Source organism: Postia placenta (assembly GCF_002117355.1).
Source record: "Postia placenta MAD-698-R-SB12 unplaced genomic scaffold POSPLAscaffold_4, whole genome shotgun sequence".
NCBI classification, from domain to species: Eukaryota; Fungi; Basidiomycota; class Agaricomycetes; order Polyporales; family Adustoporiaceae; genus Rhodonia; species Rhodonia placenta.
This window is the reverse complement of record NW_020169835.1, coordinates 407,271-423,435: the sequence shown is the minus strand read 5'-3', so window position 1 is coordinate 423,435 and position 16,165 is coordinate 407,271. Positions and strand designations below refer to the sequence as shown.

At 52.2% G+C, this 16,165-nt stretch overlaps 4 protein-coding genes across 4 annotated transcripts; 1 reads left to right on the top strand and 3 right to left on the bottom strand.

Moving 5' to 3' along the window:
• Positions 1 to 409: 409 nt before the first annotated feature.
• Positions 410 to 1,149, top strand: POSPLADRAFT_1137644 (hypothetical protein; the record flags this gene model as incomplete). The annotated part of the gene is made up of 4 exons (XM_024484813.1): positions 410 to 484; positions 552 to 833; positions 912 to 1,013; positions 1,042 to 1,149. The coding sequence occupies 4 exons, from the start codon at positions 410 to 412 to the stop codon at positions 1,147 to 1,149; spliced, it is 567 nt and encodes a 188-aa protein (XP_024340708.1).
• Positions 1,150 to 6,186: 5,037 nt separating this feature from the next.
• On the bottom strand, positions 6,187 to 7,879 carry POSPLADRAFT_1137227 (hypothetical protein; the record flags this gene model as incomplete). The annotated part of the gene is made up of 4 exons (XM_024484767.1): positions 6,187 to 6,881; positions 6,978 to 7,358; positions 7,428 to 7,725; positions 7,775 to 7,879. 4 exons carry the CDS (start codon positions 7,877 to 7,879, stop codon positions 6,187 to 6,189), a joined length of 1,479 nt encoding a protein of 492 aa, XP_024340707.1.
• A 2,276-nt stretch (positions 7,880 to 10,155) lies between these two features.
• Positions 10,156 to 11,532, bottom strand: POSPLADRAFT_1045073 (hypothetical protein; the record flags this gene model as incomplete). Its single annotated transcript, XM_024478675.1, has 4 exons — positions 10,156 to 10,724; positions 10,775 to 11,060; positions 11,113 to 11,190; positions 11,380 to 11,532. 4 exons carry the CDS (start codon positions 11,530 to 11,532, stop codon positions 10,156 to 10,158), a joined length of 1,086 nt encoding a protein of 361 aa, XP_024340706.1.
• Positions 11,533 to 13,963: 2,431 nt separating this feature from the next.
• Positions 13,964 to 15,734, bottom strand: POSPLADRAFT_1168060 (hypothetical protein; the record flags this gene model as incomplete). Its single annotated transcript, XM_024487994.1, has 4 exons — positions 13,964 to 14,727; positions 14,826 to 15,161; positions 15,213 to 15,579; positions 15,630 to 15,734. The coding sequence occupies 4 exons, from the start codon at positions 15,732 to 15,734 to the stop codon at positions 14,177 to 14,179; spliced, it is 1,359 nt and encodes a 452-aa protein (XP_024340705.1). The 3' UTR covers positions 13,964 to 14,176.
• Positions 15,735 to 16,165: the final 431 nt, after the last annotated feature.

The window sequence follows — 16,165 nt, the reverse complement described above, 5'->3', positions numbered from 1 at the left end:
GGTCTCGACAGAGGTCGGGCATAACGCGCATCGTGTGTGTATGGTGTGGGTGTCGATGGAGTAGTAGGGAATACATGTCGCGTCTCCGGTGGTGTATATCGATGCGTAGGGAAGGGAACTGGTGGGTGAGGCGTCCATGCCGCAGGAGGGGAAGGCGCGTGCGACTGCGCGTTGACCGACTTCACGTAAGGGGCAGTGCTGCCGGCCCTTAGTGTGCCAGCCGAATATCTCGTAGCTGGGGTCGACCGAGAACCGGTCGACGTCGATCGACCAGATGCCGGCGCCTTCCGTCCATGCGATCCACTGTCGGTGTGCTGCTCAGATGGAACAGGAGCGATGGTTTTTTCAACACGGCCGAAAATTCTCCCCCACGACTGCATCTGCCACCAGAACGACATCAACCACACCCATGCCGCCGAGACAAGCGAGCGCACTCCTGGTTGAGCCGGTGACGTGCGTGATCTTCCTCCACGCTGGTCCTGGTGTTGATTTCTGCTAGACATTCGATTGAGGTGCGTTTTGTGAGAATGTAGAGGGGGTAGAGGGTGAAGAGTTGCGTGCTGCATGCCGCTCTCTGGTCTCGCCTTCATATACCACCACTGTGCAGTGCAGAGGTGGCAAGGACCTGTAGTGCCTATCCCATCTACTCCTCTCTGCTTGCTGCGCAAGTTGCAGAAATTGGGAGCTCACCTCAGGATTACGCATGCCTGCGGCGGCGGCACATATTGTGGTGGTGGCCATGTTCATGTTCATCTATTGGTACCACCACAATGTCAGGCGTCGGCTCCACCCAGATATATGCGGCCGGGGGCATACGTGGCGGGAGTGCTGATGTGTTGCCTAAATTATCATTCAGGAGTAGGGACACCTACTTGACAAGTCCTCAGAAGCTGTGACCCACCTCCCTAAAGCAGGCGCCATGGGCGCCCATGGGCGGTCGTCTCGGAAAGGCATGGCCAGTAGTTTCTACTAGTTTCACCACACTGGAGCTCGCCAAAGTGACCAGTGGATTGGTTGAGCAAGATGCAACTCACGAAGCAGACGATGATACACAAGGCGACGTACCAGCGGGACGCAGGACGTAGTACCATCACGAGGCGTACAGAACAAAGCATTTCGTCTGTCCTATTCTGCAACATCACCAGATGAGATTGAGATTGCGCGTACTTCGCTGCGCAGCAGCAAAAGTAACTTCAAACGTCTAAGGGATCCGGTGCCCTACAAACGGACACTGAGTCGAGCGAGCTACTCTGGACTTCATCAATCCTGGCCGTCATCATTGAGATCTGCGTGTGGGGCAGCTATAAGACGCGCCAATAGACCGTGGTGCAATTATGACACGCCAGATGATTTCAGCGAGAACAAGACGGGCAGTCGTCGTCAAGAAGTACCAGAACAATCAAAGAGCCGCCGTCGGTATTGCATCGCGACCACGTGGGCGTATTCTGACGCGTCCATATTATTATTTCGGTCTATAGTATCGGATATCTTGCGCGTTTAACGGCATTACAATGACAGCGACAAAGACACTAAATTACAAATGGCCGTCATTCTGTCCATCATGACATATGGCAAAAACACGGAGGCGAGGAGCGGAAACTGGATGTCCGGAGAATATGGCGAAACATAACTTGTAGGAGGTGAACTCAGAAATATTCCTCAAGGAAGTCGTCGTGCTCTGCTGCCTTCGATAGATTATGAGCTGCTTCGTGCTCATCCTTGAATCCAGAGGAGCTCGCCGCTGCGTGGAAGACGGAATGCGATGTTGATACAGATCTGCCTAGTTGTGTTGACGCAAAGCGGTGTTCTGTGTGTCAAGGTGTCAGATCATAGGCGTTTGGGACGAAGGTCGCGACTCGCCTGCATATGACGGTGCTGAGAACTGTACCGATGGTGGTGGGTAAGGCGAAGCATATTGAGCCCGTGCTGAAGAAGAATGAGATGCACGCGAGCTGACACTAGTCGCCGCGGACGTGCCACGGGATGGCGGAGATCTGATGTGAGCAGACCGACCGACGAGCTGCGCGCTCGGGGCATTCATCGTCTGCATTGCAACTTGAGAGTGTGACCCTGCTGAGAGCAACGTTCAGTAAACTGAGAATACCATCAACTGGGGCTAATGGTACCAATGCTTTGTTGGTCTCCCTGTTGATATTCATTATTAGTGCGACGGTCCAACAGTGTCTGCTGACAGGCAATGTGGTGCACTCTAGCATGATCTAATACGGGAATAAGTATCGCAAATTTGTTGTTGCAAAGACAGTCTCACCTGTCCCTCGTCCAAGTGCAGAGCCACTTCCATGCGTGTAAACCTCTGAGGGCATATCATGAAAGGTGGGCAGATCATATCTAGAGGATCCCATCTGATGCTCTATCGCGGGTAGTGATGTGGAAGAAAATTGTCGATGTGCCCGGGGGTATTCCTGGCTAGACGGATATGTACCATCGGAATGCTGGGTGGAGGAATCCGACGTCGTCTGAAAGTCGAGGGCTCCTTCGGAGGCGCGCGTACTATGGCGGCTATCAGGTAGGGGTCCAAATGGCCTCGCTCCCCACTGTACCATCTGTAGTGCCTCATTATCACCTGTGAACGAGCGGTACGAGAGCGTCACGTACTCCTGGTAGTGTCCGCACATACTCGTTCTTGCTCAGTTTCTTCGGTCTTCCTATAAGCCCATCTCGCTGTTCGTGGTCCTGCTGCATGATGTTGGTGAAAGAGAAGGAAATGATGACCTATTGCAGAGCGGCCTGAGGTAGACTATTAGGCAGCACAAGCACAGAGTACTGTACATTCCCGCTGGAAGCACTTACATATACCATTGCGCCGATCCACGATAGGCAAGGCGCATCAGGCCTGAGAACCTCCTTTCTAACAGCCATCGCTTCGACCATTCTTTTCGCTGTGCTCGATAGCGACGACAGATAGGGAGACGTCTAGGACGTCCAGTCAGTGTGGCGAGCTGTGTGCACACGAGCGCTCCACGAGGAGCAGTGCATGCATGCGCTCGTTTGGGGAGGCCGGCATCGGGGACAGCAGGAGTAATTAACATGACATGAGAAGTATGACGAATCCTGTACGACGACAAGCGGTCTCAGATACTTCCCTAGATTTGCACAGGCGACGCGGATTCCAGGGAGAAGGCAGATGAGGCGAGACAAACAGCCAGAGTCCTCGGGAAAGATACGGCAAAGCCGATGTTTCCGTACCACAGGCATGGTCTGAGCCAGTGGTGTTCCGTGTTGCTTGTCTGTGAGGAATTCTGTGAGCAGCCGTCAGCGAGGCATCGTATCGACATGAGATCTACAGGGATGGAAGAACTACACCGGGACTACATCACCCTACCGATATGAGGGAAGTTTGAGTTCAGGCACTCATACAGACATGCTGTGACAGCGCCAACTTGCAATTTGTCCAGGTCGACACCAGATCCGATTACATCCTTGTCATAGAGAATTCGCGAACAAGCACAGCATGTGCCATTCCAGAAGCAAGCACATTGGTGCACAGCATGATTTACTAGCAACAGAGCTTGTTCGAGGAAGAATAATGAGCCTCTGCTGTCAAAGGAGCAGAACAGACGTACCCCAGTACTAGTAGACAAGTTTCCGCCGATTACGCAGCTTTCCCCACAGTGCTCTCCCGGGTAGTTACATAGACGTACTTGGCGCTTCGCGACAGCAACGGACCTCCCAATTGTAGACAAATACAACAGGAAAGAACAACGATGTCTATGTCGGGTTAGCCGCCGTTACGGCTGGATCCTGCCATGGGGATGGCGGTGAGTAGGCTTGTCGTATGGTGCGTGAGCATCCCCAGCATATATTCGAGCGACGTAGGACTGTTCGTTATTACAGCTCGTATCGTTGGTGTCTCCATGTCGACTTCGATGAACAATAAGGCCAAGGCGCAGTTGAACTCGTCTTGGATTATCACGTGGCCGCGTTTTCGGCACCCAGGTGGCGCCCACAGACACAAATTGTGCCAAATACACACGTCTACAACATCGACGGCTCATGCGCTCAGTTGACTATACGATCTAAGCTGATCATATCAATATCATTTGTCTATGGTCCATGGCAGACGGAAAATACACCATAAGTCAGTCGGGCACTGGCAGCGTAAAACTTCTAATGTGGGCAGCGACTTGCCGGAGGTAGGTTTCATCAGTTGCGCAGCTTGCTAGGTGCTGGCAGGGCCGTTTGTAACCAGACACTCGTGGAAGAAAGACATGAATGATAAGACTCGAGTTGATCACGGATACTGAAACCATGGTAGATGCTCCTCAAGGATTATCTGGTGGATTAGAGACGAGTCAGACGGCGAAAGAGTTAGTCGAGCTTTGCTACTCCGAGCCCTTTTACTTTGACAAATCACTTTGGCCTACTCCTGTTGCTGCAATCACCTGGTAGACCGAGTGAGCTCGGATGTCAAAGCTGACTGGAAGTGTTTAATGAGAGCAGGTTCCTGGATCGCTACTTCGGAAGCGCTCGATCTAATCTCTTATGGGACGATCCTCCGATCAATTTTGATTCTTGGTAACGTCTTTAGTCTTCGATGCCTTGAACAAGTCCTAGCGTTTCTATCGTAATTGTCTCGAAACTACCCCCAATCGCATCTGTCTGACTGGTAACACCTTTAAACAATAAGAGAAGGCAATGATTCTGCTGCGTCGTCTTGTTGGTGATCACGCACACGGGTCTTTTTGTGTGGCACAAGATCGAACAATTGGCCTATCGGATGCTTGACAACCAGCAGTCCTCCACACCGACTATATAACCTAGTGACATACTCACTACCGAAGGATCAGTAGCCTGCCAACACAACCTAGCTACATTCCGGATTCATGTCGCTCATACCGCTCTCTTCGACACTAGTAATGGAGCAATGCTCGGTGAGTGTTCTGTATTATCCATTGGGACAGCTTGACAACATAGCGCTTGCAGAGAATGCTATACTCCGTGAGAACCGTCGTCCTAGACTCGAGAAGTACATCGACCGCTACTTTGACGTTCCCGAGCGGTCGTGATTTATGCAATTTGACGACACGCGATCGGACCTTCTGCTTCGATAGCAGTCTCTCCATCGCTGATTAGTTATGTGTCGGCATTTCAACTATGTTTGAATGTTACGCGTAACTTGTCAGCAATGGCTAGTATTGGAATAACTTCACGAATGTATGCTCTTCCTGTCACCGAACATGTTCTCAATTATATAGAAGTAATAATTTCCTGCTGGTGGGTTATTGACTCAGAGTCGACCGCGCTCGACTCTGTTTATGTGTAACGCAGCGCGTTACTTAACGGATCAAATAAAGACTACCCTATAATATAACTAGTAGATACTGATACATACGTTATAGTCATTACGCCCGCCCGCTCTCGTAAGGACGAGGGCGAAAGGGGGTCGCGCCGGATTTTCTACTCTTTGAACTCGGTACCCGCACGTCTCCAATATAGAGATTCAAGCTGCAGTGTACCTTTGGTTTGAGCGTGAAGATTAATATTATGTCTGCATTGCCCACCCTCCCCCCAAGGGCAGGAGCAGCGATCGCTCGCTCTCTGGACGTCTCGGAAGAGGATTGCGCCTGCCTGTCCATCTTTCTGTCAGGCCGATTTTGATTCGCACGTGGATTGCATCGAGTTGGGTTTTACTGATCCGGGTACCTCACAACCTACGGATCGAACTAGGAAAAGGATAAAATGTCAGATAATTACTCTCCTGAGAGCAGACAGACAATCCCTTCAACCTACCCCGGCTCCGGATATCCATGTCTGGCCGGAAAATGCCCGATTGGGCGGGCCATGCCTGACCGGCACCTTGCCGCGGATTCCAGCAGTGGGGTATCTAGCCATACCACCACATCGGTCAGGCCGATAGCATGCATCTATATACAAGCACGGAAGTGTCCGCGCAGTTATGTGCTTGCAGCTTGAATGCTTGCTATAACTGCCATGTCATATATACTCACGACGAAGCCATGGTCATGCTGACCCGAACAGCTATAGAGTACATATACATATAGCTGACGTTTCGCGCCGTACATCCCCATGCTACAACCATTACACACACTTCCACATCTACCCAGGCCGGTTCGACAAGAAAAGAAACAACGAGGCGAGGAAAATGGTAAGAAAAGCGTAGAATACGATGCATTATGTGTCGGCATGTCCTGAATGGATATACTATCAGGAATATTCCGCAAAAGATTCCATCACGGCGGCGAGGGATTTCCCAGCCTCGTCCTGCATATGATCGAAATATTCGGTGTCCGTGGGAGAGATTTGTGGAACCCCGCGCACAATTAGTGTATCCTGATACGAAGCACTCGATTCCGTCGGGGCCCGGTTCGATAGCAATGTCGGATGCATGGAGGCAGATATGGACGTAATGCCCCAAGTAAGACTCGGTAGCGTCGCCGTTGACTCTCCCGTAAGTGGTAAGGCTTCTTCGGCGTGAGAGTTCATCAGACGCTCGACCTCTGGGAGCGGTATAGGACGAGAACCATATACATGATCGCGCTCACGAATCTCCCCATAGTCGCCGGGGATCGCTCTAATCAAAGACAACGCAGGTTGGAGGAGCTGTTCTGCAAGGGGGTTCGAAGGCCGCGGTATAGGATCGTGCGTCACAGAAGGAGTGAGATCCCAAGTACGCCGGATCCTAGGCAGTGCCACGAGATTGGCGCCGTACTGTGAGTTGTATGTTGGAGATCGTCTGTCGTCCATCGAAATCCGGGTTGGGAGTGATGGTAATAGAGCTGACGTCGAGTGGATCGAAACGATCTGCCCAGAGTCTGAGGGTGAGATGGGTATCGGAGCATGTATGGGGTTGAGCTGAGTCGGGAACGAAGCTTGCTGAATTTGGTCGTTTGCCGGCATCGCTGGCACACACGATTGAGTCATTGGGACGTACGTAGTGGGCGCTAGGAAGACACCGTCAGCATCGCAGAGAAAATCCTACGGAGTGAATAGCGTACCTGTGCCTCGCATTCGGTCGCCAGTGCTTCGCCTTCCTGGGATTGTCATCCCGTCCCGGCGTCGACTGAGTCTTCGTGTCAGCAAGTCCATTCCTCTAGGCGAACCCGGCCCAGGCCCAGGTGGCCCCACTGGCGATGCATCGTCGATGACTATGCGAGGAAGTCGCTGCTCGGTCGCAGGAAGAGGTATGGGTCGAGCGCCGTAGAAAGGATCGTACGTTAGTACTTCCTGGTGGTCTTGCCATCTCGATAGCAGCATTTGAGGCGATTGTTGTGGTAACTGATGATACAGAGCAGATGACCGTTTCATTTGCGCTTCTGCCAGAGGGCCTAGAAGCATGCTAAGCAGGTCGAAACCAAGCATCAATGACGCAAACTGACCTGCAGAGACGTCGTCTTGATCATGTGGCGACGCGATGTGATAGGGATGGTGTCCTTGAGAATGCGTACGTGTGACAGCTAAGCTGTCGTGCTGTAAGGTAGGACGGTGGACCGCGCTGAGACTTCGACGAGGACTGGAAGTGTCCATAGAGGGGTTCGAGCGTGACCCCTGATGGTTGGAAGCCTCCGTGCGCGAGACGACAAGTTCATCAGCGGGGTGTACATTAGAAGCATTGGACCATGTCTGTCCATGCTTCGCGGCGATTGAAGATGGGGGATTAGAGAAGTCCAACACGCCCATCACCCCAGGCGCGCTCGGGGCTTCTGCAGTGAATCGTCCGAACAACCTTTCTCCATGAACGATTGTCTGCAATCCTCATGAGTCGCGCAGGCAAATCAACGGTCGTGTGACATACCCCTGGGAGCTTCCGCACGTACTGCGTCTTGTTGTCTTCTTTCATCTTCGCTTTGGCCCCATCACGCTGTTGTAGTCCTCGAGGCGGTCGCTGATGTCGAGGCATTGATGTTGTGCGGAGATGCGGAGTGGATGGTGACCGGACACAAGCGCGACTGAATCGGAGAGGTAAAAGGGAACAGAGTACTCCGACACACCGCACCTCCCCGCTTAACAGGGCGGCGCAGCGCGAGGCTTACAGACCGCGTGAGCGAACAGCATCGCTGACCTCCATTCTACACAATATCGCCTCAAGAAGTTCTGTCACTGCTAGAGACAGCACAGACAGATAGGGGGACATCTATGCGTATCGCGAGGACTGTGCAATCGGACTAGGCGAGGCACTGAGGGCGCAAGACTCATTTTGGGAGCCCGGCGTCGGGTGCCACGGCCGTGTATGACAGAGAATGAGATGCGATGCACAGTCCAGACGAGAGGCCGCTCCACAAGATACCCTCCGCCCGATGCGAGCGATGCACATTCTATCGGGAATCCGGGACGGAGGATAGTGGCGGACAGAGAATGCATGGAGCACAGCCGATCAACCCGCGCCTTCTGTATGAAGGGCTCGATTGACGATATATGAAGTACAATTCCCGCTGGACGTGTACTCGTGCACGTCGTCCGTCCCTCTGAACTGTTCTGCAAGGGCATCAATCCACATTCCTGTTATAATATACGTCCTGAAGGGCGGGGGACGCACTAGAGGCCCTTGTAAATGGGGTGTCACGACGATGTCTGCTTATACGTCCCGACTGCCGCACCGTCGGATGTGCTGTGCGAAGGATCGAAGCCGGCACACTCGGCTCTCAGCACCAGAGCACAAGGTCTCCACGCTCGGTAGACAGGTCACAGCAGTGCCTACACATAATAATCCCACTGAATAAATACAAAGAAATTGATGTCAGTTCAGGGACTGTAGCCAGGACGAATGCACGTATACGCACTTGATTTCGTCCTCATTTGGGAGAAGCGAGGGGTTGACCTCCCGGTAACTGCTCACCATTTCCCGCCATCGGCGTAGCGGTGGAAAAGACCATGTCACAAACAAAGACAATAAAGATGTACGCGGTTGCTGGTGGCAGGCGACAGTAACCAGGCGAGAAACAACAGCCTGAGTGACTCTGTTTGGTCAGACTGATGGTGCATTGATCGCCTCACGCGCGCCGCGACGGAAACCAAGCACATAATTAAGATTCTTGTTCGAGGACCAAAGTGAGATGTCTCGTTGCAATGCAGCCCGTGGGAGGGATGAGAAGACAACGTTGCACAAGTCCGACTCGGACTGACATCTCCGCGGCGTTTCCACTCGATCACGTGTTACGCGTCCACAAAGCCAAACAGCACCAAACATACTACGCGCACACAAGCTGTTGCTGCAGTTTCTCAATACTCCATGATCAGGATGCAGAAGGGTTGCCGCTATTGCATGATCTGACTTGCTGCTATACCGTATGGGGCTTCGATTGAATTGTTGGCTGCTAAATCAATATTGTTGATGGACTTCATATCGTTTCGCCATGAGAAACCGGAATATCGAGCCATAGCCGAGGGCCGCACTGCTCGTTTTAGCATCGAACGAATGAGATTACTGTGTATACGCATCCTCAACCATTTTCAGATAGCACGATAGTGCTAAGTGAAGTCGCTCTTTCAGCCCGAGATCGGTAAGACTACATGAAGGATTTCCCCCAACGACAACGGGCGAAGCACAATTTGGGGGCGCGCATGTCCTCTAATTCTGGGAGCCAGTCATGCCTGATATGATTTGTGTGTAATCCGCGGATATCAAAGAGATGGCAGCATTTGACTGGTTCGTAAGCCCTGGTAGCTTGCTCATGGCCTTGTGGGTCACAAGAATATGGGCTGCAACGTCTCTTCGTTACCAGCAAGTAACTTTGAACGTTGGAGCGGCAGATTCAGTTCACCAGACGGACTATGCAGTAGGCACGAAATAAATTTACCTGATGTTACGCAACGAAACAAGGAAGGTCAGAAAGCTATGCTCGGACGGTCCCAGAAATCTCAGGCGGAGAACCGATGTGATTTGTGTCACAATCACGCTGACGTCCTTTGACGCATGTGTATATTACTATGTTCTATAACATTGATGGAGCTCAAGCATGCAGCATGCAGGCTGGCATCACAATTACAACGATGAACACATTAAAGTCTGAGGAGCTATAGTACTATAAGATGAACCTTGTTCCTTCTGTCCGACATGGCAACAGGCCCACGACTCAAGAACATGGAGGTAACGTGTAGACAAGAAGTGAATACTAGCGATGATCGGAGGATACGGCGAGACATGATGCATAAAACTATACCATGTTGCAGAAGACTTCAGAAGTACTCCTCAAGGAGATGGTCGTTCTCTACTGCGTCATATAGGTTCTGAGCCGCTTGTAGCTCCTCCATGGACACGGAAGAGCTCGCCGGTGCGTAGAACACGGAATGGTTTGCTGAACTAGATCTGCCTGTCACAAATCCGTGGTCTGTATGCCGACATGTCAGATCATAGGGTGTTGGGATAGATGTCGCGACTCGCCTGAAGATGAAGATACTGAGGACTGCACCGATGGTGGCGGGTAAGGCGAAACATATTGAGCCCGTGCTGAAGAGGAATGATGCGAACGCGAGCTGACACCAGTCGTCGCAGACGTGCCATGGGATGGCGGCGATCTGATGTGAGCAGACCGACCGACGAGCTGTGTGCTCGGCACATTCATCGCCTGCATTGGGACTTGAGAGTATGGCCCTGCTGAGAGCAACGTTCAGTGACTTGAGAAGACCATCAACTGGGGCAAACGTACCCATGCTTTGTTGGTCTCCATGTTGATATTCATGGCGAGTGCGACGATCCACCGATGTCGGGTACGGCTGGTAGGCAGTGTTCTGCACTCCAGCATAGCCTGTGTGCAAGCATGAACACCTCATGATATGTCATTTGAAGAGACCCCACCTGTCTCCCGTGCGCGTAATGGTTCGCCTTGGTATGTGTAGGCCTCTGAGGGCACATCACGCAAGGTGCGCCGATCATATCCAGAGGGTCCCGTCTGATGCTCGACAGCAGGTGATGGTGTGGAAGGATATTGTCGATGTGGGCGAGGGTATTCTTGGACAAACGAATAGGACTGCTGGTTGTATGAATCCGTCGTCGCTACCGGAGACTGAGCGCCTTCAGAGGCGCGCGTCCAATGGCGTATATCAGGTGGGTGCCCAAATGTCCTTTCTCCCCACTGTACCACCTGTAGTGCATCATTACCACCTATCAACGAGTGGTACAAGAGCGTTACGTACTCCTGGTAGTTTCCGCACATACTCGTTCTTGCTCGGTTTCTTCGGTCTTCCTGCCTGTCCGTCTGGCTGTTGGTTGTCCTGCGGCATCACGTTGACAGGAGAGGGGACGATGAATTATGGTAGAGCGACCTGGGGAGGATGATCAGGTAGCACAAGCACAGCGTACTCTCCCCGCTGCAAGCACTTACATATACCACTGCGCCGACCCACGATAGGCAAGGCGCATCAGGCCTGAGGACCTCCTATCTGCCAGCCATTGCTTCGTACATTCCTCTCGCTGTGCTCGATAGCGACGACACATAGGGGGTCGTCTAGGACGCCCAGTGGCGAGCACTGTGCACATGAGCGCTCCACGAGAAGCAGTGCGTGCATGGCTCGTTTGGGGAGCCCGGCGTCGGGCAGAGCAGGATAGATTGACATGACATGAGAGCCATGACGTGCAAGCGGTCTCAGATACTTCCCTAGATTTGCACAGGCGATGCGGATTCCAGGGAGAAGGCAGATGAAGTGAGACAAACAGCCAGAGTCCTCGGGAAAGATACGGCACAGCCGAGATCTCCGTACCACAGTCATGGTCTGAGCCAGTGGTGTCCCGTGTTGCTTGTCTGTGAGGAGCTCTGTGAGCAGCCGTCAGCGGGGCATCGTATCGACATGAGATCTACAGGGGACGGAAGAAACACACCGGGACCGCATCACCCTACCGATATGAGGGAACTTTGAGTTCAGGCACTCATACAGACATGCTGTGACAGCGCCGGATTGCAATTTGTCCAGGTCGACACCAGATCCGATTACATCCTTGTCGTAAAGAATTCGCGAACAAGCACGGCATGTGCCATTCCAGAAACAGACAGATTGGTGCACAGCATAATTTACTAGCAATAGAATGCGTTCAAGGAAGAATAATGAGCCTTCGCAGTCAAAGGAGTAGAATAGACATACCCCAGCACTAGTCGACAAGTATTCGCCGATTAAGCAGCTTTCCCCGCAGCGCTCTCCCAGGTAGTTACATAAACGTACTCTGGGCTTCGCGACAGCAACGGACCTCCCAATTGTAGACAAATACAACAGGAAAGAACAACGATGTCTATGTCGGGTTAGCCGCCGTTACGGCTGGATCCTGCCATGCGGAAGGAGGTGATCAGGCCTTGTCATAGGCGTGGGCATCTCCAGAACATGTTAGATTGACATAGGACTTTCCGCGAATACAGCGCGTATCGTTGGTGTCTCCATCTCGACTTCGGTGAACCATAAGGCCAAGGCACAGGTGATTGTTCGTCGCGAACCGTCACGTGGCCGCGTTTTGGCACCCAGATAGCGCCCAGATTTATACCCGCGCAACCCGAGCCATGTCAGTCAATTTCGTTTGTCTATAATCCATATGTTAAAGTTCGTCCGAGACCCGAAGCGAGAACGATCAACGAAGACATATCGCGTTTGTCTGAGCTCTGTCAAACGCGTAAGGAACATACAGGATGGCTCGCGCAAAGTCTGCGAGGTACTACAAACAATGCCAAATACGGTGGCATGCGCTCGCCACAATCTCAAGTTCCAACACCATATCGGACCGAAAATTTGAATATACCTCTGGTAGATCGCACACTCTAGCGGCATACACCTGGCATGGGCAGAAGCTTCCCGGAGGTAAAGACTAACGGTCGCATACTACTTGCTAGGTGATGGGCGCCGTCGTTCGCCTTGGACTCATGGAAGAGACATGGCGAACCATAAGGCTCGGGTTGTTCACGAATCCCGAAAGTATTGTAGATGCACCTATATAACCATGTGATAGGCTGAAGACGGCGAACGATCTGGTGCACATAACATGCACTCGACACACCTACAAGTAGGGATACGATCAATGCCTTCCAAGCTTTGCTGCACCGAGTTCATTTACGAAACGTTTCTTGTGGTTCTTGAAATATTGCCTACCACCGGAGTCTGTTGCAGCAATCACTTGGTGAATGGAGTGAGCTCGGATGTCAGAGCTACGTAGAAGTGGTCAGCCGCGACTTCACAAGCGCTGATCATGGATCTCGATACAATATTCTGGTATGGGACGATCCTCCAATCAGATGATTACTGCCGATAGTGCCGCCTTTCTTGATGTCTCGCAACTGTCTCCCGCCACATCTTTTTACTGGTAACAGTCAGAAACAATAAGGTAGTGGTCATCCTGCTGCGCCGTCTCCGAGTCGCTTGTCACACACTGTACACGAGGCTTTTTGTGTGGCGCAAGGTCAAACAATTGGGCTGTCGAATGCTTGACAAACAGAATTCCGGCGACAGTACCCCATAACTTCTTTATAACTTAGGGACATACTCACTACCGAGGGAACAGTGGCCCGTCAACACAGCCCAGCTACACTCCGGGTTCATGTCGCTCATGCCACCCTTTTCGACATGGGTAATGGTGCAATGTTTCGGCGAGTGCTCTATTGTGTTTATTAGGACAACTTGATGGCACAGTGTTGTGTTGAATGCTATACTCTGCCAATGCCGTCTCCTTATAGCCTAGAAGTACATGGACTGCTACTTTGATATTCCAGAGCGGCCGTGGGTTGACCATCTGACGATACGCGATTGACGCTTCTGCTTCAACACCACTTCATCTATTGCTCATTAGTTATGTGTTGACATTCCAACTTTCTTTGAATGTTACCCATAACTTGTAAGCAATGGCTCGTATTGTGATTGTCATGGGAGTATGCTTGTCCATACTCCGAGCGTGTACTCAATGATTAGATCGGTCCTTACACAAGCAGGCAAGTGGCCGCGAAGTTTCGGGCTGACGGCTTCGATGCTTGCGCATGACTTCTCTATTATATATACTATTCGAAGCACCCGGTGTCCTCTTTCCTAATCATATTGATCAGGATACTGCAGAGTATATAATCTACGTTGAGTGCTATACATACTCCATGCTACAACCCACACCCACCTCCACTTCTTCACAGACTTCTTCAACAAAATAATACATTAAACACACTAAGACAAGCAAGACGGCAGGAAAAGCGTGAAACGCGAACCATTATGTGTTGACTTTCTTTGTACCCGGATGCTACTAGAAATGTTCGACAAAAGATTCTACTACGGCGGCAAGCTCTCCCGTAAGCGGTAAGGCTTCTTCGACATGATCGTTCATCAGACGCTCGACTTCTGGGAGCGGTATAAGGCGAGAGCCCCATAGAAGATCGTGTACACGAGTCTTCCTGTAGTCTCCTAGAATCGCTCTCATCGAAGGCAACGCAGACGGGAGGAGCTGCACTGCAAGGGGGTTCGAAGGCCGCAGTATAGGGTCGTGCGTCACTGAAGGAGTGAGATCCCAAGTACGGGGGATCCCAGACAGTGCTACGAGATTGACGTCGTACTGTGAGTTGCATGTTGGCGATTGTCTGTCGTCCATCGAGATCTGGGTTGGGAGTGATGGTATCAGAGCTGGCGTCGGGCTAGTCCGAACGATCTGCGCATGGTCCAGGGGTGTGATGGCCAGCAGGGGTGTGATGGCCAGCAGGGGTGTGATGGCCAGCAGGGGTGTGATGGCCAGCGGAGCACGTATGGAGTTGGACTGAGTCGGGAACGAGGCCTGCTGAACTCGGTCAGTTGCCGGCATCGCTGGTACATACATTTGAGCCATTGGGGCGTGTTTAGAAGGCGCTAGGAAGACAAGCTGTAAGCATCACAGAGAAAATCCTATGGAATGACTAGCGTACCTGTGCCTCGCTGACACGAAGATTCAATTGACCTCGGGACGGGATGACTATCCGCGGAGGGCGGATCATTAACGGCCGAGTGCAAGTCGGTTCCTCCAAATAAATCTAGCGCAAGCCCCAGCGAAGACTGCTGCGTGAACGATGTATTGTCAATGATGATACTGGGAAGTCGCTGTTCGGCCGCAGGAAGAGGTATGGGTCGAGCACCGTAGAAGGGATCGTACGTTAGCACCTCTCGGTGGTCCTCCCGCGTCGACAGCAGCATATGAGGCGCATGTTGTGTTAACTGATGATCCAGAGCAGATGATTGCATCATATGCATTTCTGGCAAGGGACCTGGAAACATGTTTATGAAGTCAAAACTACGCGTTAGTAGCATGAACTGACCTTCCGGAGTGGTGTACTGGTCGCGCAATGATTCCATGCGATAGGGATGGTGTCCTTGAGAATGCGTACGTGCACAAGCTAAGCTGCCGTGCTGTAAGGTGGGACGGTGGACCGCGCTGAGACTTCGACGAGGATTGGAAGTGTCAATAGAAGGGTTCGAGCGTGACCCTTGATGATTGGAAGCCTCCGTGCGCGAGACGATAGGCTCGTGACCTGCATGTAGACGAGGAGCATTGGACGACGTCCATCCGTGCTCCGCGACGATCGAGGGGGGTGGACCGGAAACGTCTAGTACACCCAACACCCCGGGCGCATTGGGAGTTTTTGCAGTGAATCGCCCGAACAGCCGCTCCCCATGAACAGTTGTCTGCAACGCCTCATGAGTCGCGTATGGAAATCAACGGTCGGGCGACATACGCCTGATAGTTTCCGCACATATTGCGTCTTGTTGTCTTCTTTCCTGTTCCTTTCGACCTCATCACGCTGTTGTAATCCTCGAGGCGGTCGCTGAAGTCGAGACATGGATGTTGCGCGGAGATGCGGAGTGAAGGGTGCCGGGATACAAGGATGACTGTATCAAGGCACAAGGAAGAGGGTACTCCGGCGCACCGCACCTCCCGCTTAACAGGGCGGCACAGGCCGAGACTTACAGACCGCATGAGCGAACAGCATCGCCGACCTCCATTCTACACGATATCGCCTCGAGAAGTGCTGTCACTGCTAGAGACAGCACAGACAGATAGGGGGACGTCTATGAGAATCGCGAGGACTGCGCAATCCGACTAGGCGAGGCACTGAGAGCGCAAGGTTTAATTTGGGAGCCCGGAGTCGGGTGCCACGGCCGCGCATGACAGGGAACGAAATGCGATGCTCAGCCCAGGCGAGAGGCGGCGCCACAAGATACCGTACGCCTGGCACGAGCGGTGCACATTCCATCGGAAGTCCAAGACGAA